General features: G+C 34.9%; 1 protein-coding gene and 1 pseudogene across 5 annotated transcripts in view; one reads left to right on the forward strand and one right to left on the reverse strand.

The window, feature by feature from the left end:
* The window catches only part of PTBP2 (polypyrimidine tract binding protein 2), an 83069-nt gene that overhangs the window by 28417 nt on the left and 28846 nt on the right, over positions 1-25806 (reverse strand). For all 5 annotated transcript variants that reach the window (XM_043875742.1, XM_043875741.1, XM_043875740.1 and 2 more), the window contains exons 4-7: positions 12946-13118; positions 11848-11991; positions 6249-6413; positions 6048-6158 (exon numbers count right to left, since the gene is read on the reverse strand). In XM_043875742.1, coding sequence (XP_043731677.1) covers positions 6048-6158; positions 6249-6413; positions 11848-11991; positions 12946-13118 — 593 coding nt within the window. The remainder of the gene's footprint in view (positions 1-6047; positions 6159-6248; positions 6414-11847; positions 11992-12945; positions 13119-25806) is intronic.
* Positions 7487-7586, forward strand: LOC122678517 (annotated as a pseudogene).

Raw genomic sequence — 25806 nt, forward strand, 5'->3', positions numbered from 1 at the left:
ACACAATGAAACACTGCATATGGATAAAAATAGGAAAAGCCACTAATGAAACTTAAAGAAATATACTCTCCTGGAAGGAACCATTAATGATAGGATTTCCGAAAGATACAGTGTCACTGTGCAGTGTCAACTGCACACATTCCTAATAAAAGTAGAGAGTACCCCTAAAAGCTGTGTTACAATTTTCTACCAAGTGTGTTACAATTTCAGGGTTGTATAAATGAAATAATTTTTAAAGATTCAGGTGAAAAGGAGTCTACTTCTATACCTAGAGGGCTTCCCTGGTGGCTCAGAGGTTAAAGCGTCTGCCTGCAATGCAGGAGACCCAGGATCGATCCCTGGGTCGGGAAAATCCCCTGGAGAAGGAAATGGCAAGCCACTCCAGCATTCTTGCCTAGAGAATCCCATGGAGGGAGGAGCCTGGTAGGCTACAGTCCATGGGGTCACAAACTGTCGGACACGACTGAGCGACTTCACTTTCTATACCTTGAAAATACAGAAACTGAACTAGAAAGCCACAGTTAAGTGAGTGATATTTTTGTTTGCCAATACACTGAAAAAGATTTCTGAAAAAGGCATTAGGGCATTTTCATTAATAAGTTCAAGGATCATTTAAAATAATTTATTTCTTATTTGATAATTATCATTTTTACAATGATTGGTGATTACTGGTGGTGACTACCACCCTAAATGCCAACCTCAATATACAGAACATTACCTTTTTGGTTGACTTAAGAGGTTTTTTTTTTAAAATTAATTAATTGGAGGATAATTACTTTACAATATTATAATGTTTTTTGCCATACATAGACATGAATTAGCCATGGGTGTACATGTGTCCCCCTGACTTCAGAGGTTTTTAAAGAGACTGGATTGCAATATACATGAACCTCAGAACAAATTCAGGAGATGGTTACATTTTTCCCCTCCAACCCTCACTAATAAAACTCCATTTTTAAGATGTTTTTTTCCTGAGTTACTATTCTCTTATAAAATAAAATGCTGGGGGAAAGAATTCAAATCAACTGAAAGTAATTGCCAAGGATCGTAACTAATACATGGCAAGAGTCTGGTTGGCAATGTCACTCACATTGCCTTTACATGGCAGTGATTCCCAGGGCTTTTAAAACAAAACAGAGCAGTGGGCTCCCAACCCCAAAGATTATAACTGTTAGCTCAGAGGAGCCTGAGTCCCATCTTTTATAAGCAATCTATATGATAAGAAGGTTCTGAACCATATTTTAAAAGAACACTCTAAGTTCTCTTTCCCTCCAAACCTAAAGATACACTATGCTTGCTAAATGAATTCCCAAGGCACAGGTGACATTTTTTCATTCTCTCAATCATCTGAACAACTATCACTATAGAAGTAGTGAAGCAGGCTTGAAATTCTCTTCCCAAACTATTATTCCTTACCTGTAAATTTTACGATTTCTACTGTTTTAACAAGCATAAAAATATAGCAACTGAATTACAAAGTTTAGATCTAACTCATTTTATCATACACTGAGATGTACATGGATGGTTGAAAGGCAGGAAGAGATCTACAGCACGCCAGATGCCGGGCGAGTTGTGACATGCTGAAACAGCGCCCTCCTGCCTGTGATGTGCCATGCACTGTGCTGAGTTCTGAGAACGCCGCAGGCCTGATGACCCCTGTCACACAGCTCACGTCCAGCAGACCACAGGCGCTTTTTCACTTAGTAGCTCAGTCAGGCCCAACTCTTTTGCGACCCCATGGACTACAGCCCACCAGGCTCTTCTGTCCATGGGATTTCCCAGGCAAGAATACTGGAGTGGGCTGCCATTTCCTTCTCCAGAATTCAGACACTTAATAAGTGAATATAAATTTGATCTGTGGTGGTGAGAACTAAGGAAAGAAGGGATCAAGTCTAGTTGAAAGCTTATAGAAGACCTCTCTGGAGAAGAGACTTCTAAACTGAAACTTGAAAGAGGGAAATGAGGAGTTGGTCATAAAGAGATGAAGAGAAAAGTATTTTAGTACATAGAATATAGCAAGTTGTAAGCCCATGAGATCAGAGAATATACAGCATACCCAAGAATTAAAGAAGTCCAATACACATTAGGTGCAGACAAATACTGTTGATTCCATTTAAGAGATACCAAGAATACTCAAATTCACAGTCAGAAAGTACAGTGGCAGATGGCAGGGGACTGGGAGTGGAAGCTGGGGAGGTAGTGTCTAATGGAGACAGTTTCAGTTTAGGAAGGTGGAAAATTCAGGACATGGATGACGGTGAAAGTTGCACAACAATGAATGCGCTGAGTGCCACTGAACTGTACAGTTAAATATGGTTAAAATAGTATCTTTTATATTATGTGACTTTTCGAACAATAAAAAAACATAAAAAAAAAAAAAAAGCCCAATATGGTTACAGAGGTATATGATGAGACTGGAGAGACAAGAGTTAGAGTTTTTATAAGCTATGTTAAAGAAGAGTATTTTTATACCAAGGACAAAAATCAGTCATTGAAGGGTACAGAGGAGGAAGAAATATGACTTTAAGTTGAGATCATTCTTAAAACTCACAGTGGTGGATTTAGACTAGAAGGCCAATGAGGCACAGATTTAAGAGATGGCTTGATGGCTTAGATCAGTGCTACTCAAACTGTGGTTCATGGACTAGCAGCCCAGTTCACCTCGCATGACGAGAAGTGTCTATCAGAATTCATGATCAATCCTGCATGAAACAAACCACAGCTAAAAGTCAGCTAGTCTGTATGCTGGCACAAGCTTCTTACAGCGCTGGAGACTAGTGCTCTGAAAAACACTAGCTTAGACTATGGTGACGACAGCAAGAGTTGGAGACAAAAGAATAGCCTGAACAGAAATTTAGGATCTAAAATCAGTTAAGACTTGGTGATAGGCTGAAAGGAGGAAGAGTAAAAGAAGATAAAAGATGATCCAATGCTTCCTGTCTTATTTCTTAGATTGACCTGTGACCTGATCAATACCTAGAAATTGATACATAAAATACAGATTTTAGTATTTTTGCTGGTAGTGGTGGGGGTGACAGGAGTTTAACTGAACACACTAAGTTTGAAGGTGCTCCACAGTTCTAGCCTGGGTCTCTCCAATGTGCAACCTAGAAATAAAAGGATGTGAGTACTGTCAGAATCACAAAGTGTAGCTAAACTGTGTGTAACAGGTGAGGTCCCCCTAGAAGAAGGGGAGGGATGTAACAAAGAATGAACAGAGAGGTGGGATATATCTAGGTGAGAAGTGTTAAAGACCAGGAGAAAAGAGGATTTTAAGAAAGGGCAAGACAGATTCAATGTCAAAGGTTACCTAGAGGTTAGGTAAGACAAGGACTGAACAATTCTGTTGAGATTTAGCTACTCCAGTGGCCCCTGGAGTAGAATTTTTTGGGGAGAATTTTTTGTGTATATGGGAGCTGAAACCAAATTACAGTTAAGTAGAGAAATAAGAAGGGAATAAGTATAATAAGCAAACAAAGACAACTTATTTAAGAAGTCTGGTAATAAATGAAAAGAAAGGGAGATAAGGTGTTAGATGGACAAATAAATGGTATATGGAGTTAAGGGAAATAAATTCATTAAAAAAAAATGAGAAACATTTAAGCACGCTTGAAACACTGGTGAGAAGTAACTAACATGGAGAAAAATGTAAGAGAAAGGAGAAATAAAAGTACAAAGACTCCTAGGAGGCAGAAGAGGATGGTATCTGGCGTTTACTGGTCTTAGAAATATCTATGCCTTATATTTAGGAGAAAGAAATGTGTGGGTATAAGTATATTTTGTGAGAAAAGTTGATAAGAGTTTCTATCTGATAGTTTCTATTTTTTTCTGAGAAGGAGTAGGTAAGGTCATAAGAGTGAAAGGCAACTCGATGGAAAGACAAATTTCTATCTGATACAGACAACTGTGGAAAACGGGAGAAGACTGAAGAAACGTGGTAAGATTTTGCAAGCAGAGTAGAGGGCCTATTTGTAGTTAATGCTGATGAGTTTAAACTGGTATCAACTGGTTAGATTATGTGATATTCTCTGGCTACACTCAATAGTCCAGATAAAGGTATGAAGAAAAATACTGGCGTCATCAAAAGTATAGGTTTTAGATGGAGTCTGGATTACAAGACAATGGGACAAGCAAGATTAGAAAAGAGACTCCTTTTTTCTTCTCCAATAAGTGGAATATAGTTGAGCTCAGATACCAGAATAAAAGCTTAATAAAGTAATTATCTCTTTGCAGATTTTTGTAGAGAGGACCTGAGTGTATATAAACATTCATAAACACCAGCAGTTTAATGCTTATTTTCTGTGCAGAAGATTGGTTAAATGGAAACCTATTAAATACTGAAAAATATATATAAACTACTTTCCCCATTGAATCCCAGAGCCCAAATGAGGTACAATTCTAAATCAAATTCCATTTCACTGGTCCTTTACTAAACAGTCTTCCTCTGGATCAGAATGACAAAAAGAAAATATTTCACATTAAGAAATATGTGCACTATATTTAAATTTGTTTGAAGTTGTGAAAAATGCCATCAAGAACATGGCTTCTAGACTGTCTGCTATTGATCAAACCTCATACCACAATTATTTTGGTATCTCTTTAAATATAAAGTATCTCCAAAGTTGGAGGGCTGAAGCATGTTAGGAAAGATAATTATTTTTGAAAAAATAACTATAATTGCTAATTTATTCCTGAAAAGGGAAATATGATTAGATCATGCAACCGGGAACCACTGAGTAGAAACAGTGGAGAAGAGTAGACTGAAAAAATGTCTACTCTACAGATGTGTACATTATAAATCATTTACCACTTTGAATCTTGAGCATCTGCTAACAGGAAAAATTCCTGTTCAGTTTACAATACATAGTAGTCAGAAAAAGAATGAGATAACAGCACTTGGTAAATCATTTCAATTATGCTATTATTACTAGTAAAGTCTTTCTGCTACCTGAAGCTACTTCTGCTCCCCAAATGAGATTCTAAGAATGGAAATGAAACAGTAGTTAAAAATGGCCTGGTTTCAAACAAGCTATCTTGATCTGGAGGAAGCACTGAAGTAATAGAGCATAATCAGTCTGAAAGTAAAAGAGTGAAAGAGAGAAAAAAGAAGTAAGACAATTTTAAGCAGAGACTGCTGATTTAAAAAAGGTTTAACCACTCCAGTATTCTTGCCTGGAGAATTCCATGGGCAGCCAAGCCTGGGACAGGCTATTATAGTCCATTGGGTTGCAAACAGTCAGACACGACTAAGTGACTAACACTTTACACACACAATAAATATTTAATTTTTTAATAGTGGAATGAAAATAATGATATTATACTACAGCACAAGAAGTTAAAGAGACAAAGGAAGATTTAAATAAGACAAAGACTGGTATGCAGTTTTCAATGGTAGTAGCCGTGACACGGGTACATTTTACTGCTTTGAATAGTTTCTTACCCTCCATATATAACAACAACAAAAAAAAGGTAAGTGACTGGAATAAAAAGGAGCCCAAGAATGTACTGAAAAAACCTGTCTTTTAAAAAAATACTTAAAAAGAATACTGGAAATCAACTGAGAGCTTATCACAGCATTTGAGCCACATGAGTACTGATATATTTCAGCCAAAGTACCTTACAGCGAATTAAGTACTTTGAAACTCCCACTGGAAAATGTAAAATCTTATACAGGTATGCATGCATAATATAATATAATCCTGCTATATCCTCAAGAGCACAAAATATTTGGACCTAAATAAAACAAAAATGCAGAATATAAGCCTATATTATAGATAACTACAAACATGACAATTGTTAAAAATAAACATTTCTTTTTATCACAAATATAAGCTTTCTAATACTATCTCTACGGCACTGATCTATGTCATCTAAAATGCTATATGGTATTGCTGTTATGTCAGTATTAGTTACTGACATAATAGTAATATTAATAATATATAAATAATAATTGTAATTGTAATATTAATGATATTAGTTATATATGTGTGTGTGTGTATATATATCTGCCACTGAAAATTATTGCTCTCAAAAAAACCTAGACTTACTAGTTTTGCTTGCTGAGCGTTTACTGGATCGCCATACTGGAGAAGAGCTTGAAACTGGTTATTTTTTGTAAATGTGATTATCTTCAATACAGCACCAAACTTAGAAAATATCTGTTAAAATATTAAAATCAAAACAAATTATATCTACTGTATTATTATTTCTCCATTTTATAGATAAAATGCAAATTAAATTAAACTTACTTGGTGAAGAACATCAAGCGTTACAGGATAATACATATTGTCAATGATTATTCTGAGCACTGGACTCTGGGCTGGAGTCACTGCGCTCTCACTGACCGTGGTGCCACTGAGAGGAGTGTTTGCTGTCTGCACAGCAGTCACAGCCTGAAGAACTGCTTGGGCACGCTAAAAATCAAAACATAAGCACTTTAGAATATTCCCGGTATATTCACTGATACTTTGCTACATGCTACAGTATTAAATTCTTTTCTAGAACACATACGGATTAAATAAAATTTAACACTCATTCAGTAAATATACTTTTAAGCACCTGCCATAAGCCACATATTGTCTGTTTACAATTCAAGTATAATACTAGTATTTACCTCGAAACAGTTGCTGAGGGTTTGGGACCAATGCTGAATAAGATAGATAAGCCATGTAATTTATTCTCAAAACAACAAGATGTGGTCTGACCGATTCAGAAAATGTTTTAAACAGAAACTTAGAGAACAATGAAACTTTAACATTATTCATTCCATAAAAAAGGCAGATGGCAAACCTTAAAAGGAAATTACTAGATTATCTAAAAGAACTCCTATAAAGCTTATTATTTCTAATAAATCCTAAAAGAGAAATATTCAGATACAAATTTTTTTTATACTAGTGTAACTTTTGAAACCAAAATTTTTACAACAGAAACTGATGTATACCACAGTACACAGCCATAAAATTCTCAGGAATACTTCAAGATAAAATATAAAGAATCTTCCATCCATGTTATTGTTTCTAATACATCATTAATGGTAAAATGAACTATCCTTTTATGTAGGACTAATAAGATATTGCTAATTGAACCATGACAGATCAACTTATAAGACACATCTTGATTTCTGAGATTTTAAAAGTGAAAAAAATATATATGGAATTGAGAAAACACAGTATTTTTAGGAAATATGTCAACTAAATCTATGTTAAATGCTCCAAAAAGACTGCCTTTATTACCATTATGTCTTTTCTATTTCTCTGACAGATTCACTGATAAGGAAATAGTTTGTTTTCTACCTTATCTGGGGTCAAAAAACCTTTATATAAAGGCAAATAACTGTTAAATATAATAGTAATTAACACCTCTACGCTAGCTTTATAGTTTGAAGAAGCTATATTGGCAGATGAACAGGCATATAAACAAAGCACAGCAATAAATGAAAAGGAAGACAAACACAAAAGAATACCACCACTTATGTAAGGAAGGATCAGTGCTCCCTTTAGCAGCACACATACCAATATTGAAACAATACAGAGTTTAGCATGGTCCTATGCAAATATGACCCCCAAATTCATGAAGTGTCATTTTCTGGACCTGTTAGCTAAAGTGGTGTTGGTAATCATTTTGCAAAACATAAATAAATCACATCAGTTAGTTGTGTATCTTAAAACTTACACAATATATATGTCTATTATATCTCAACAAAGGTGAGGGGATGCTCATTTCACTGAAATAATATATACTCTAACTAGGAAATCACATAGCATAATCTCAAAGAGATCACACACTCCTCTAGTCAAACTTCATCATCTAAATGGTAATTAAATAAAACATGACCTATAAATTTATGTCAGCTAAAGTGACTAAAATCCAACATTTTGAAATATATGATAAATATTTAATACAATGGACACATTTACACTACTATTAGAGCACACAGCTATTATAAAAGAGAGATGAAAGTATTTGTAGAACAATGTTTGTTAAATATTTGAACATATTTAGTCCAATACAAATTTAAATAAAGTATTTTAAGTAGCTCATTGCAATATCAATTTCTTCATTAGTGAACATGTCTACATACATTTATTATAATAAGCATGGAAATATCACAACTTACAACAACTCTAACACCTGGTATTTCAAATAATTGAACACTTTCTAAACAGGAATCACATGATCATGGTATACTATCCAAACAGTGTAAGAAGTTAACTTTTCTCTGCAACTCACTCATCCTGTATGCTTTCCCCTACGAACCCTCACAATCATCTTGGGTATTCTTCCAGAGACATCACCTACATATTCAAGCATGTATGTATATACATACTCCATACAAGCACATAAGTACTTATCTACTGCATATTTTTCTTTCTAATACTATATTCACTCTTCTACATCTTCCTTTTTTACCTTAACAATTATGTTCTCTACTATCATTAACAAATAACTTCATTCATGTTTCATACATGTTTTAAAAATATTCATGGAGCAGAGGTGATCTGCCAATCTAGACTTTAATTAAACTTTGTATTGAAACAATCATACACATAAGAGGACACAAATCATGAGTATACACAGCTCAATAAAATATCAAGTAAACCGTATCTGTGAAAGCGCTATCTAGATAAAAAACAGAACATTACCAACACTCCAAAAGCCACACACATGTTTTCTCCCAGTTATATAAATGGAATGTACTACTCTGGTCTGGATTCTTCCAATAAACATAATTTTTATGATGTCCATTCAAGTTTTGCATGCACCAGTAGCTTGTTCATTCTTTTGCCAGAGAGTATTCCAACAAATAAATATACCACAACACATTCTACTGCTGCTCAACATTTAGATCATTTCCAGCCTTGGGTAATTACATATAGTGTGCGATGAACTTTCCCATACATATCTTTTGATGCACATATATATAAATTTTCTCAGATACATGACTAGTAAAATTACTAAGTCAAAGAACAGGAATAAGCTCAGCTTTAGCAGACAAATGAAGATTTTAAAAACCATTCTACCAACTTACATTCCCATCACTTATTTATAAGAGTTCAAGCTTTTCTACATTGTTCCAACACTTGGAATTACCTCATTGTATCCAATAGGGTAGCACATGGCAGTATCTCACAGTGATTTTAAATTGCATTAAAGGTTCTTAATCCAAACCTAATCTACTTCGTAGATCAGAGGATGGCTTTCAAGGAAACTGGCTTACGGAATCTTGAAGATGTCTAACAAGTGGTCATATGAAGTGTGGGATGGAAACTTGGCACAAACATAGGCAGGCCACAATATTTCAGGCAAAAGTGACAGCACAGAAACACAGTGGCCTCCAAAGACAAACGAAGAGAAAGTATGCCAAGTTATAGGATCTACCATTACTACTGAGATAGAAGCACAAGAAAATGGAGGGGGAAGCAGCCACAGTCAGAAACAGTAGTCATCTCAGAAAGGGCCTTTATCCTGAGCATGAAAAGAAACTGCTGCAGGAGAGCAAGTTAGATCTGTGCATTTTAGAAAGATACACACACACATCACTAGGGAGAAAGTATTCAAGACAAAAATTAAAGGTCGGTAAGAGAGTTACTGACTTCCCTAGTGGCTCAGATGGTAAAGCGTCTGCCTACAATGCAGGAGACCTGGGTTTGATCCCTGGGTTGGGAAGATCCCCTGGAGAAGGAAATGGCAACCACTCCAGTAATCTTGCCTGGAAAATCCCATGGACAGAGAAGCCTGGTAGGTTAAAGCCCATGAGGTCGCCAAAGAGTCAGACACAACTGAGCAACTTCATTTCACTTCAAGAGTTACTAGGTAAGAGATGGCTGTGTTTGAGCAACTGAAGTAGAAAAAAGAAAAGAAAACTGGGCAGATATTGAGAAGAGTGAATTCATAGGACTTGCAACTTGATAAAAGGTTGTGGAAGAATTTATGGTTGATGTACACATTCATCTCTCTTTTGTTATAAAACACTATTAAAATGCCTATAAATAAATACAAAATGGAATAAATGCAGACACTGAAGAGAGGTCATCACTGGCTGAGAATAATTTTATCAGATTCCTGGAACACAGAAATTGCATGGACTGAAGACACAGTGAACACACAGCAAAGAGCGTTTGCACTGGTAGCAGCTATAGGAGTCAAATTAGAAACTGGCAGGTACACAGAAGGAGGTGAAATGGAATGTGAAAATAAAAGGATTAACAGAAAGCTTGGCTAACAAACAGCTAAACTCTTCTTCCTCCTCACCATCAACCAACTTAGTAAAAACAAAAGCAACAACTAAACACCCCCTTAAAAGAACAGAAACTCTAAAGAGGGTTTTAAAGGCCAAAGTAAAAACCTCTTTGGCATTTGGGGGAATCCTAGTTCAGCATCCAACTCATTACTTTACTCTAGAGGAAAGCACGTAAAGTCCAATAAAACCTAACTGTCGATTCTGAAATATAAAACGGGCAATGAGAGCGGGTGGGTTGAAGAAAGAGCAAGATAAACATACAGCTAATACTAAGGAAAGTAAAAGATAGCAGAGTGTTTAAAAATACCATTAATTAGTATCTATAAACAATGACCAATTGTAATACAAAAAGGCTATCAAAGAACTTTTGAAAGTCAAAAATATGGCTGTAACCTTTTTTTCAACAGAAGGAACGTTGCACTGATTATTCCCGATGTCAAAAATAACCAAAACTGTAATAAGTGTTTTACTCTTTAATCTCTGAGGTTTGTTACTCAAATGTCACCTGTCAATCAGGCGTCCACTGGTTATCCTATTTGAAATTACAGCCCCCACCCTCACACCCCACCACAGATATCTAGAGATGCCTTATCTTTATCCTTTCCACATCCTTTTCATTTGAATCTTTTAAAATGAGAATGTATTCACTAATTACTTTATTGAAAATATTAACATGTTAAACCCAACTGGGATATTAAATGCCACTTTAAGTAAAAGGAATAGAGAATAGGTATTTTCTTTTGATAAACTGTAAGAAGTACAACTTCTGGTTCAAAAGTAATGAAAATTTACCAAACTTAAAAAAAAAACAAACCTGAAATCTTAGCCTTATCTTTTAGGCAAAAAGTTTTACAAGCTTATTGTTATTATACTATCAAAATGATCTTCAGTTATTTTTTTACAAAGGTTAAAATTTGTGAGGATTATTTTCCATTTGCTAAGTCAAGAGCCAGACACAGCTTTTTATTTTACTAAAACAGATATAATTAGCTAAAAGCTACATTAAAAGAACTAAAGTTTCTATATGACTGTTTACTGCAATCCTATGTGTTTATATCTAAAACCACCATACTTTTCTAAAGAAACATTAATTTTAAATAACTAGAAACTTCTACCTGAAAAGATCAACATATTCATATAGTCTCAATTCTTATATTTCCCTCCAGGAAAATCATTAATTCATCTTTAATAGGAATTTATCCATAAGAAATTAAAACCTATAAAAAGTCAAATAACCAAAGGGACTGAATTTCATACATTAAATCTAATCAAAGTTGTATAAACAGTTTATAGTTAAGTCCCACCTCAGACAGTTTCTATATAAAAGTTTTAATTTGTACAAAGAAAAAGAACTTTGACTAGAACCTTAAAAAAACTGAAAAGATACTATTTAATTTATTCAGTACTAATTTAAAATATGAAAATAACAGACTCTGTAAAGTAACATAACATTTAATACTTAGGGACATACTGCAAGAAAATATAACAACAACAAAAAATTTAAAAGATCACACAGAAATCTCCTCAGTGGTTAAAAATATTTTTTCTCCTAATATGAGTCTTAATATGCTCTAGGACATTTCATTTATGAACCTACACATACTCACTTGGTTTAATGTATTATCTGTTTTTAGTTCTTTGTGATTGGAGTACTGGATATAAATTGGTTGGTTACGAAGGTGAGGTGTCACAGCAGAATAGTAATTAACCATGGTAATAGCTGCTTCCTCTGTTGCTAGTTCCAAAAACGCCTGAAAATTGCAATAGCAAAAATGATAATACTATGAATTAAATTCAAATAAACTTCAATATCTGTGTGATCTATTTGGTTCATTAAAAAAATCACTACCGAGAACTGCCCTAATAAGTACAATCAGAAATCCTTTCTGAAGCTTAGAGATACAGTTAAAGCTAACCTCAGTAGACAGCTCTTAGCATACACAGCATTTCTGCCTTCCACCTCGGATTTCCATACATTACAAATGTAACTCCTCCAACAAAGGCTAGAGAAAATAAAACCCAAACATTTTCTAAAATCAGAATTTTACCATGCCTAACCTAGAAAATATGAGATCTCCAAGTCGTTTTTAAAGCATTTATAATCTAGTAGAAGAAAAAAATTAAATGTCATCTTATTAGCGATATTAACTATATTTAAGAGAGCATTAAATTTCTCTAAATTCTTCTAAATGGTATCATTAGGAACTTTAAAACAAAATTTGATTTTTAATACACCTGGACCCTACTGCTACAGATGTATCTATTCAGTATAGATTATCTGGGACTAATAACTATTTTTTTCTAATGCAATCAGATAAATATTTCCCTGGGATAAGCTTAAAGGTAAGATGATACTAATGTCCCTACTGATTTCTGATATTACAAAGAGTAAAGCCACAATCAAAAAAAGTTATTACATCTGTATTTCCCACAATCTCCTTGAACAATAGTTCCACTACAGTTCTAAAGTGAATTTACAAAGCAAAATTTTAAAACTACAGTGACTTACTCATTTTAATTCCCTAGCATTAATTTCTTATACACAGCTACTAGGAAAAGTCAGAGCAGAACTTTTGTCATGCTCCTTAAGAAAAGTAACCTACTATGTATAATTACATAAACTATCATTTCATCAGGCGACAGCTAATTCACACTTACAGGACAGTTTGGAGCTTAACATTTTCTAAGTCCAGAAATAAGTGTACCTGATTTTTTCCTTTCAGCATAAGGATGTTGGTCACCTTGCCAAAAGGTAAGCCTAAAGCAATAACTTCAGTTTCTGTCACTTCACCAGGCAATTTTCGAATATGAAGTACACGAGAAGGAGCACCATCCATTTTATCTTCTCCTTTGAATTTTTTACTATCATTACCATTGGCTGAAAGAAAGTAAAGAAACAGTTATTATGTTTATCTTATGTGCATAAATAAAAATCACAAAACAAACTTCAATAGAGAACTTAAAAAAAACATAGCTGAGCATACTTGTGATACTTCCTAAAAATTTGAAAACATGGTTTGCAGAGTAATGGAAAAAACTCATATCCACCAATTACTACTAAATGAACTCATCAATTAAGATTATTATTGGGTAGAGGTATTTCTGGATAGCATATGTAGAGTAACAAGTGACAAGTAACAAGTAACAATTTTATTAAAATGAAATTTCATAAAGAAATGGTCAATGGCTACACAAAACAATTATCTTACAATTCAATCATCTTAACAGAATAAGGAAAATACAAAAACAGTGAAAATTTTGACTTAGCAAAAATCAGGGATACTGTATTTTACCTGAAAAATTCTAAACTGCTCAAATTGGAAAATGTACTAAAAAATGGAATCAGACAATGCTTTAAAAATTATTATGCAGTCAATCCACAGTATGGCTTATATTCCTCTACCTAAATATTTTATCACTATCAACAATTACGTACTATATTATCACTCATGGACTTGATTATCTTTTCTGTTACTCTGAGCTTTAGAGTGATATTTTGAACAACAAATTAGTTGCCTGCCTTTATTCCAAAACTTTACCAAAACACAAAAAAACAAAAACAAAATTTATGAAAGGTACAATAAACAGAACATCACCTAAGACTCAAGGATAGTTCTAAGAATCTATTAAAATGAAACTCTTACACACAGAGAAAGATACATGTATACTCCATTTCTGTATACAAATTTTGTTACTTCACAGTACATACTCCCAAACATTCAATACAATAAAACTCTAAGACCATCTTGATCTTCTAAAAGTATCCTTAAAATTTACTCAAACATCAACTCTTTTAACAGTTACTGAATATCAAGAAAATGTCTGGCATTTTAGGTTCTGGAGTACATCAGTGAACAGCAAGCAGTAAGAGCCCTGATGTTCTCTTGTTGTCTAGTGAGACAGATGGCCTACCTAGTACATGAACCAGATAACTTCTAGAGTGGTAGTGCTATGGAGAAAGTAAAGCACAGTAATGTGATTAAAAGTAACATAACAGAGGATTTGAAGAGGGTGATATTGTAGTGATTTAACTGGATGATCAGAAATATGTGAACTCATCTGATTTATCATACAACTTGAAGTGTCAATTAAGTCACAGCTTAAGAGTTACATTGAACTTTATATAGCCAATACATTATACAGCCAATGCAATGTTGTTCAATGCAATAAAGATTCCATAGGTTACTTTGAACAGAAAACTAGTTAAGTTCTACTTACTACTATATATTACCAGAAAAATCTTGCTGGCTAGCTCTTCATCACTCCAGAAATAATAAAAACTACAAAAAGCTCTCCACATCTCCTTTCATAAGTAAAGAAGACTTGTTCCTGCACAAGCACCTGAAATTATCAGGAACAGGCTGAATTTCTTATTTTGTAGCATCTCATTTTAACAATATCATTGGGTCTGTTTAACTGATAATGTAAGTTAAATCAGGGAATCAAAAAATATACATACACCATAAAACATACAACCGACATAACAAATGCATTTTCTTCTAAGGCCTTTTCTTGTAAAGCAGTCTTGAGATTGAGTTCTTGTACATTCATTTGAATAACAAGAATGAATACTTCATAGGCCAACCTACAGTCACATGAGTTATACATTATAATATGAGGAAATTCAAACAGCAATTTTCTATTTCTCCTAATTTAGCCTTTTTTCCTTCAGGGAAAAAGCAAAGGAAAAAAATCACAATAAAAATACTACCCATCACTACACATAGAGGGAGAGAAAAACTCTACCTTTATCAAACAATTCTTAGAATATAATTTCTAAAAGGCAAAAGCCTGCCTAAACCTATTATTAAAAGAATAGAAGAGTTAACTGTTTGATTTTGTACTTCATGATTTCTAGACAGTAGAGGGTAAGTGAAACAACTGAATAATAAAGTTTAGTAGATGGGACAGCTTTCACAAAGAAGACGACAAATAACTTGGTTTTGGTTTTTATTTTTTTAAGATTTATAGAAAATTTGCATTTATATTTAACATTCACTGAAAGTAACCTACATGCCAGGCACTTCATAATTCTAGGATTGCTTTTATGACTTATCAATCCCATTTATAGACGAGAGCTTCTGAAGTTGCTCAAGGTCAGGAAATTACTAAAGTGGTAAAGACAGGAAATGGCAGAAAAAGATATAAAACTCAAGAGTCTGAAGTCTGTGCTTTCAACCCACTATACCACTGGAAGACTCTAAAGACAAACTTCATGTAACATATAATGGCTAAAGAATATTTGTTCTTTTCTTCCAAATGCCATGTAACTAACAATATTTAGACTCTGCATTACCTGAAAGTCCTCTTATTTAATAGCTTCAGAAAGGGTGACTTTCACATATTCATATTTTAGTGCAAAATATCATGAAAGTCTTAATTACTATGAAAATGCAAAACTGAGAAATGAAAATTTCTTTAAAATTAACTAAGCTGATTTTCATACATAAAAGTACCCCAACCCTGGAAAAAGAAAAGGGCACAACTGAGTGGTCCTCAGTTTAATTTGGACTTCTTTCCACAATCCTTTTCCTTGCATTTCCCAGAGAAATCCCAAAACTTTTGGTTTGGGTATATAAAAACAGTAATAATTAAAACAAATTTTAAGAATTTATGCAAAACAGATATGGATAAGCTGCATATAAATTGTAGAAATCTTTAATTATACTAGTTCCCATATATGCCATTTTAAAACGCAAAAGCTTAGTGAGGATGTTGTTCTACTCATAAATTCAAAACAAGACAGACACTGTTTCTAACTGAACATTCGAATATAAATTTCAAAGTTTTCTACCTCAGTTCTAGTGAATATCTTCACTTTTGATCAGTCCCAGTCTCATCTGTTTTTCTCTTTGACTGATCTTTGTTTTCTCAGTTCAGTTCACTCAGTTGTGTCCGACTCTTTGCAACACCACGGACTGCAGCATGCTAGGCCTTCCTTTCCATCACCAACTCCTGGAGTTTACTCAAACTCATGTCCATTTAGTTGGTGATGCCATCCAACCATCTCATCTTCTGTCATCCCCTTCTTGTCCCACCTTCGATCTTTCCCAGCACCAGGGTCTTTTCCAATGAGTCAGTTCTTCCCATCATGTGGCCAAAGTATTGGAGTTTCAGCCTAACATCAGTCCTTCCAATGAATATTCAGGACTGATTTCCTTCAGGATGGACAGGCTGGATCTCCTCGTAGTCCAAGGGACTCTCAAGAGTCTTCTCCAACACCACAGTTCAAAAGCATCAATTCTTTGGCACTCAGCTTTCTTTATGGTCCAATTCTCACATCCATACATGACTAATGGAAAAACCGTATCTTTGACTAGACAGACCTTTGCTGGCAAAGTTATGTCTCTGCTTTTTAATAGGCTGTGTAGGTTGGTCATAACTTGTCTTCCAAGGAGCCAGCATCTTTCAATTTTATGGCTGCAGTCACCATCTGCAGTGATTTTGGAGCCCAGAAAAATAAAGCCAGCCGCTGTTTCCACTGTTTCCCCATCTATTTGCCATGAAGTGATGGGACCAGATGACATGATCTTAGTTTTCTACATGTTGAGCTTTAAGCCAACTTTTTCACTCTCCTCTTTTACTTTCATCAAGAGGCTCTTTAGTTCTTCACTTTCTGCCATAAGGGTAGTGTCATCTGCATATCTGAGGCTTTTGATACCCTCCCAGCAATCTTGATTCCAGCTTGTGCTTCTTCCAGCCCAGTGTTTCTCATGATGTACTCTGCATATAAATTAAATAAGCAGGATGACAATACACAGCCTTGAAGTACTCCTTTTCCTATTTGGAACCAGTCTGTTGTTCCATGTCCAGTTCTAACTGTTGCTTCTTGACCCGCATAAAGATTTCTCAAAAGGCAGGTTCTGGTATTCCCAACTCTTTCGGAATATTCCACAGTTTATTTTCTAGTGGCTTTTATACTTGTAGTTTTAACACAAAAAAGGTCTCACCAAGATTCTGTGTTATTTGTTAAATCCACATGTGGTCAAAGAGCCATGGGCCCTCTCATCTTACCAAATCTCTTTTTTCACAGCACCCGTAATACTCATTTCCAGTTTCCTTAATTCCTGATTCATTTAATACCTGTTTGGACCCCTCTGCTACTTCCCCAGTGGTGCAGTGGTAAAGAATCTGCCTGCCAATACAGGAGGAGTAAGAGACTGGGTTTAACCCCAGGGTCAGGATGATCCCCTGATGTAGGAAATGGCAACCCTTTCCAGTATTTTTGCCTAGAAAATTCCATGGATAGAGGAGCCTGGTGGGCTACAGCCTGTGGGGTCACAAAAGTTGGACATGACTGAGTGCACACAACAAACAGGCATGCACACATGTGGATGTAGACATACTCACACACTGACCCCTTTGCTAACTCATTTACTTCTCAAAATGGTTACAGTGACAACCATCCCCCCCCCGCCCCCACCTGGTAACTCATTTATGTCTCAAAATGGTTAGAGTGCCCCAAGTTGTTCTGGTCTCCATGTCCTTCCTATCCTTACTTGCTCATATAAACACTCCAGTAAAAGTTTTTCTATATGCCCATTATTTTAATCTCACTCATTTGACCAATATTCTAATTGTGTACTTCCAATTGTATATACCAACTTGAAGTGCAACATCTCAAAACATACTTCATTTGTTCAGTGAAAATTATTTAACAAAACATAAGTATTCTCTCCTTATTTTCATTTTCCAAGTCTTTCAGATGCAAGCACTTATAAAAAAGCACTAGTAACTTCTTTTATCAAATACGATAACTGAAAGGCAATGCAGTTTTAATCCTAAAAAGTTTGAAATTTATTTTCCCAAGTAGTTTTATTTTTCAAATTAATTTTTATTGAAGGATAATCGCTTCACAGAATTTTGCTGTTTCCTGTGAAACGTCAGCATGAATCAGCCACAGGTTTACATATACCCCCTCCCTCTGTGACCTCCTTCCGTCTCCCTCCCATCCCACCCATCTAGGTTGATAAGAGCCCATTTGAGTTTCCTAAGACATACAGCAAATTCCCACTGGCTATCTATTTTACAACTGGTAGTGTAAGTTTCCATGTTAACTGTTTCCATACATCTCACCCTCTGCTCCCCTCTCCCCATGTCCATAAATTTATTCTCTATGTCTACTTCTCCATTGTTGCCCTGTACATAAATTCTTCAGTATCACTTTTCTAGATTCCATATATATGCATTAGAATATTATATTTATTTCTCTCTGACTTACTTTGTGCTGTATAACAGTTTCTAGGTTCATCCCACCTCATTAGAACTGACTCAAATGTGTTCCTTTTCATGGCTGAGTAATATTCCATTGGGTATATGTACCACAACTTCTTTATCCATTCACCTGTCAATGGACATCTAGGTTACTTCCATGTTCTAGCTATTGTAAATAGTGCTGTAATCAACAATGGAATACATGTGTCTCATTCAATTTTGGTTTCCTCAGGGTATATGCATAGGAGTGGGATTGCTGGGTCATATGGTGCTTTTATTCCTAGTGTTTTAAGGAATCTCCATACCGTATTCCATAGTAGCTATATCAATTTACATTCCCACCAACCATGCAGGAGCATTCCCTTTTCTCCACTCTCCAGCATTTATTTTTTGTAGATTTTTTGATGATGGCCATTCTGACTGGTGTGAAGTGATATCTCATTGTAGTTTTGATTTGCATTTCTCTAATAATGAGCGATGTTGATCATCTTTTCAAGAGTTTGTTAGCCATCTGTATGTCTTCTTTGGAGAAATGTCTGTTTAGGTCTTTTTCCCACCTTTCATTGGGTTGTTTCCCTGGTATTGAGTTGTATGACTAGAAGTTTTAGTTAGACTTCAAGGCAAAGCATAGTGTTACACAAGCTGCTAGCTTTAAAAAAAACAAAGAATCTGAGCTAAGGAAAATGAATGATCATACTTATCTTTCTTATCTTTCCATCCCTACATGGGAAAATAAATTTCAAAGAACAGTTAACCAGAAATGTGAGTATACATTGATAGAGAATACTTTTTAGCTGTTAGTTAATTTCAACAGACACTGAACAAAAAAAATCTTACTAGGTTTATTGTAAAACCTGCCTGTAACTCTATTTCTGAGAAGCTGCACAGCCTAGCTGCCAAATGTAACTTATGCATGACTTGGAAAATAATAGAAGGCTAGGGGCTTCCCCAAGAAAAAGAAATGCAAAAAGGCAAAATGTTTATCTGAAGAGGTCTTACATAGCTGAGAAAAGAAGAGAAGTGAAAGGCAAAGTAGAAAAGGGAAGATTTGCCTATGCAAATGCAAAGTTCCAAAGAATAGCAAGGAGAGATAAGAAAACCTTTCTAAGTGAACAATGCAAAGAAATAGAGGAAAATAACAGAAGGGGAAAGACTAGAGATCTCTGCAAGAAAATTAGAGATACCAAGAGAATATTTCATGGAAAGACGGACACAATAAACGGCCTAACAGACGAAGAAGATATTAAGAAGAGGTAGCAAGAATGCACAGAAGAACTATACAAAAAAAGATTTTCATGACCCAGATAACCACGATGGTGGGATCACTCACCTAAAGCCAGACACTCTGGAGTGCGAAGTCAAGTGTGACTTAGGAAGCATTACTACGAACAAAGCTAGTGGGGATGATGGAATTCCAGTTGAGCTATTATAAATCCTAAAAGATGATTCTGTGCAAATGCTGCACTCAATGTGCAAACAAATTTGGAAAACTCAGCAGTGGCCACAGGACTGGAAAAGGTCAATTTTCATTCCAATCCCAACGAAAGGCAATGTCAAAGAATGTTCAAACTACCTCACAATTGCACTCATTTCACATGCAAGTAAAGTAATGCTCAAAATTCTCCAAGCTAGGCTTCAACAGTACATGAACCCAGAACTTCCAGATGTTTAAGGTGGGTTCAGAAAAGGCAAGAGGAATCAGAGATCAAACTGCCAACATTCTTTGGGTCACAGAAAAAGCAAGAGAATTCTACAAAAACATCTGCTTCATTGACTATGCGAAAGGCTTTGGCTATGTGGATCACAACAAACTGTGGAAAATTCTTAAAGAGACAGGAATACCAGACTACCTTACCTGCCTCTGCAAAGCCTGTATGCAGGTCAAGAAGCAACAGTTAGAACCAGACGTGGAACAACGGACTGGTTCAAAATTGGGCACAAAATTGGTGTATACTGTCACCCTGTTTATTTTAACTTGTATGCGGAATACATCATGAGAAATGCTGGGCTGGATGGAGCACAAGCTGGAATCAAGACTGCAGGGAGAAATATCAATAACCTCAGATATGCAGATGACACCACCCATATGGCAGAAAATGAAGAGGAACAAAAGAGCCTCTTGATGAAGAGTGAAAAAGCTGGCTTAAAACTCAACATTCAAAATCAAAGATCATGGCATCTGGTCCTAACACTTCATGGCAAATAAACGGGGAAACAATGAAAACAGTGACAATGTTTTTAGGCTCCAACATCAATGCAGACGGTGCCTGGAGCAATGAAATTAAAAGATGCTTGCTCCTTGGAAGAAAAGCAATGACAAGCTTAGTGCATTAAAAAGCAGAGACATTACTTTGCTGACAAAGGTCAGTATTACCAAGGCTATGGATGTGATTTTTTCCAGGAGTCATGTACAGATGTGAGAGTTGGACCATAAAGAAGGCTGAGCACCAAAGAATTCATGCTCTTGAACTGTGATGTTGGAGAAGGCTCCTGAGAGTCCCTTGGACTGCAAGGAAATAAAACCAGTCAATGCTAAAGGAAATCAATCCTGAATATTCATTGGAAGGACTGATTCTGAAGCTCCAGTACTGTGGCCACCTGATGCGAGGAGCCGACTTATTAGAAAAGACCCTAACGCTGGGAAAGAAGGAGAAGGGGATGACAGAGGATGAGATGGCTGGATGATATCACCAACTCAATGGGTATGAGTCTGAGCAAACTCTGCGAGTCGGTGAAGGACAGGAAAGCCTGGCATGCTGCAGTCTGTGGGGTCACAAACAGTTGGACATGACTGAGCAACTGGACAACAAAGGGGTTTCCCAGGTGGCTCAGTTGTAAAGAATCCACGTACCAATACAGGAGAAATGTGGGTTCAACCCTGGGTCGGGAAGATACTCTGGAGAAGCAAATGGCAACCCACTCTGGTATTCTCGCCTGGAGAATTCCAAGGACAGAGGAACCTGGCGGGCTACATTCCATACGGTCACAAATAGTCAGACATGACTGACTACTGACCGACTAAGCATGCAGACTATATTAGAGGAAGGCTCCCATCACCTCTGTGCAAGAGGACATGTTGTTAGGACCCTCATAGAGATTCAAACTGAAACAATGTGCTGGAATAGTTTCAAAACATTACAATAAAATGAAATGACATCATATAAAAAATGTCTGTATATAAAAGTTAAAACAGACATAAACAGTTCTGAGTAACATGTAACAAAATCTGGAAAATGATTCACATAATGAAATAAAAAGTCATACTTTCAGCAATAATAAACCCTGATATTATAGATTAACACCAGCACTGACAGAAATACACCTAACTTAAAGAAGTATCCCATCTCCATACCTATATAAAATGGACTCAAGACAGACCCTATCTTACCACTGTCAAGCCTCCTCCCCACTTTCAAATAATTACACATTCCTTCCAATAAAATCCAATTCCAATCCATCAGAGCTGTGTCTTTGAAATGTTTAACTTCTAAAGGAACTAGTTTAATACAAAATAGTTCAAGATTATTTCCCCAAGACTAAGTTTCTAATAACATTAACTTCCCCCACGCCTAAATTCTTTTTTTCTTTGACAGAAATACAGCTGTAGAGGAAGACAGTCTAGACAGGGAAAGGCTGCTGAGACATGCTACTGGAAGCAAGAATTCTATAAAGTCAATTAGAACAGACATGGAAAAAGCTGGAACATAAAAATGAAATACTATTTTGCATCTGACAATCATAAAAATGTCCTAGTAATATTGTCTGTAAAGTCCATTTTTGAGACATTTGGATGACAATTGTTTATTTTTCTAGCTAAGTACAGCTACTGGTTTTCAAAGGTCTTATGATTCAAATTGGCATCTGTCTGCATATACACAGATCCTACCCTCATCTATGTTAGGAAAAACACAAAAATTTTAAAACTCAATGCCTCTGTTCAGAAAAGGTAAAATAAAATGAATGCATATAAATTTCTCATGTTAAAACAGGCTTTAAGAAATTTTATTCCATCACTACAAAAAGACTTGATTCATTCTTTAGTCATAAAGTATTGTTATTCTAAACATCCTTTAAAAAAAGGAAGACAATTAACAGACTGTTCTTTCTTTTCAACAAAATCAAATCAAATTTCTCTACTTTGTTCCTTTTGTTAACAGAACTATTGTACTATCCATTACCCAGTGATTCCAGGCCAAAACGCTTAATACTTCTATCAAAGTCTACTTCCCAACTCAGAAATTCTTCCAATTTCTTGATACATCATTTTCTCCATATTCTACTTCTCAGACTCTAAAATTAAGGACCTTGATATCTTCAATTTGCCTCTGCCACCTTAAAAAAAAAAAAAACACACACAAACAGAACAAAAATCCTTTCTAAAATGTAAATCTTTTCTAAAAAAGTTCAGTCTCCTTAGTATAACACATCAAGAACTTTAACAAAAAGTTGCATATTTTTTCTAAAGTTCCCATAAATGGATTTTTTAAAAGTTCATTTTCCAAAAATTTGCTAAGACTATCAGAAAAAAATCTGAACTGTATCCCATATCTGTTCTAAAAATCACTTGGATTCTATTGAGTTTTCTATTTTAAAAATCATGTTGACTGTGAATAAGGCAGTTTTACTTCTCCCCTTCTAAACTTTATGCTTTTTATTTATTTTACTTGCCTTAAAGAAAGTAAAAGCTAGAAATATTCTGGGAAGACACATCCTTACTTCATTTCTAATTTTAAGAAAATATTCAGTGTTCCACTATCATGAATGAAATTTGTTGTAGGCTCTTAGTAGATCCCCTCTGTGTATCTTGTAGAAGGTTCCCTTTTCTTGTTAGCTTTCTGAGAACTTTTTATCATGAACAGATGCTGTATTTTTTGTTAAAGGCTTTTTCTGCTTCTATTAACCTGGTGATTTTTTTTCCTCTGTTATTCTATTACTGTGATTATGTAGAGTTCATTTGCCACTGGTAAACCCTACAATCAAGGGGTAAATCTCAATTAGTCATCGTGAATTATCTTTTACATACTGCTGAATGTGATTTGCTAATATCTTGTGAAGAATGTCCACATTTATGTAAATGAAAAGTATTAGTGTGAAATCTGTATTTCTTATATTATCTTTGTTAGATTTTGATTTCAGTAGCTTCATAAAGTGAATTAAGGAGCATTCTCTTTGTCTAAAAGGTTAAAAAATGACTATTTCTTCCTTTGACATTTCATACAATTCAACAGTGAAACCACCTATGCCTGAGAAATCTTTGTGGAAAAATAACTTAGGGCTTCCCTGGTGGCTCAGACAGTAAAGAATCTGCCTTCAATGCAGGAAACCCAGGTTTGATCCCTGGGTTGGGAAGATCCCATGGAGAAAGGCACAGTTACCCACTCCAGTATTCTTGCCTGGAGAATTCCAAGGACAGAGGAAGCTGACAGGCTATAGTCCACAGGGTCACAAAGCAAAGACTCAGAGACGACTGAGTGACTAACACTTTTTTAAATTAAAAATTCAATTTTGATAATAGATATAAAGATAACCTATATCTATAATAATATTTAAGAGGTAATCTATCAGTTTTTTAAACTAGATTTGTAAGGAAATTTGTCTAGTTCATTTGTTGAATTTATTGGCATTACTGATGCCTATAATACTACCTATTAATGTATAGAGAGTTAATCTAAAATATGTTTTTTAAACTAAATTTATAAAAGAAATTCTCTATTTCATTTGTTGAATTTATTGGCATTACTGATGCCTGTAATACTGTCTTATTTTCCTATAATAAGGATCTATGGATCACTGTATGGGATCTATAGTAATACCTCCACTTCCACTACTGATACCAGTAATTTGTTTTTTCTTTCTCAAAAGGAATTTTAAACCATTTTTTTTTAATATGGAGCCAACAAAGGTAGATAAGTATCTAATGTAGGTACAAAACTATTTCCCCCCATGCACTTCTTGGAGGTGGTGTGGGGAACATTTCTATATTTTCTTCTATATTCTGAGAAAATACAATTTTGTTGTGTTTTCATTTTTACTCAATCAGAAATATCCTATGATTCATGTGCTGTACAGAATTATGGAAATTTCTAAATATTTGGCAATTTCCTAGATTTCTTACTGTTTTTTATTTTTAGTTAAATCCCAGAATAATCAGATACTGTACAAACTTTCTATCATTTGAAATTTACTTTTAAAATCATGTTGAACATCCTATATTGGCTTTAAAAGTTATTCTGCAGTTACTCCATGTTTTATAAATATAAGTTAAGCTGAGCCAATAGCATTGTTCAAAACTTCCATGTATTTTTTAAGATTGATTTGTCTTATTGATTACTATGAACAATATTAAAATGCCCAGTTTTAAATTTAAAATTGTAGATTTTTCTGCTTCTCTTTTGTCATTTTTAAAATGTACTTTGAAACTGGTATTACTAATATACAGATTAAGGAACGTTATGTTTTCCAATATACTGACCCTTTTGACACTAAGAAATATGTCTTTTTATAACAATACAGCCAATACTTCTTATCTTGAATTCTAATTCATCTGATATCAATATAGTTACATGAACTTTCCTGTGCTATATTTGCATGAAATATTATTTTCCATCCTTTTCCAACTTGTGTCTCTGTACTTCAACCTGACTTCAGAAGTAGACAGTGTAGTACTTTTTAATCCAGTATGACTTTGTCTTTTAATTGAACTTCTTAGACCACTAGTATCCAAAAGAAATATACAAATCACATACTTTTAAGTTTCTAGTAACCATACCGAGAAGTAAAAGAAAGTGAAATTAATTTTAATATATATTTTAATACAATATATCTGAAATATTACTGTGAAAGTGAAGTGTTAGTCACTCAGTCATATCTGACTCTTTGCAACCCCATGGACTGTAGCCCACCAGGCTCCTACCCTCTGTCCAAGGAATTCTCCACACAAGAACACTGGAGTGGGTTGCCATTTCCTTCTCCAAGGGATCTTGCTGACCCAGGGATCGAACCTGGGTCTCTTGCATTGCAGGCAGATTCTTCACAATGTAAGCCACCACATCAACATATAATCAGTACTTCAAAAAATTTTTTAGATGTTTTACATCCTTATTTTTTCAGTATGACATCTTTGAAGCACACCACCCATTCACTTATCAATTAAGAGTAGTCACATTCTACATGCTCTATAGCCTTATATAACCAGTGGTTACTACGAGACTATGTTAGTTTAGCCAATTTACATTTAGAGATTTATGACTGGGTTTAACATCTAGCCATTAATTTTCTAACTGTCCAGTGTTTTGTTGTTCTTCTCTTGCAATATTTGACAGTATTCCATTTTAATTCCTCTATGGGTTTTT

Source organism: Cervus elaphus, chromosome 20 (genome assembly GCF_910594005.1).
Source record: "Cervus elaphus chromosome 20, mCerEla1.1, whole genome shotgun sequence".
Taxonomy (NCBI): Eukaryota; Metazoa; Chordata; class Mammalia; order Artiodactyla; family Cervidae; genus Cervus; species Cervus elaphus.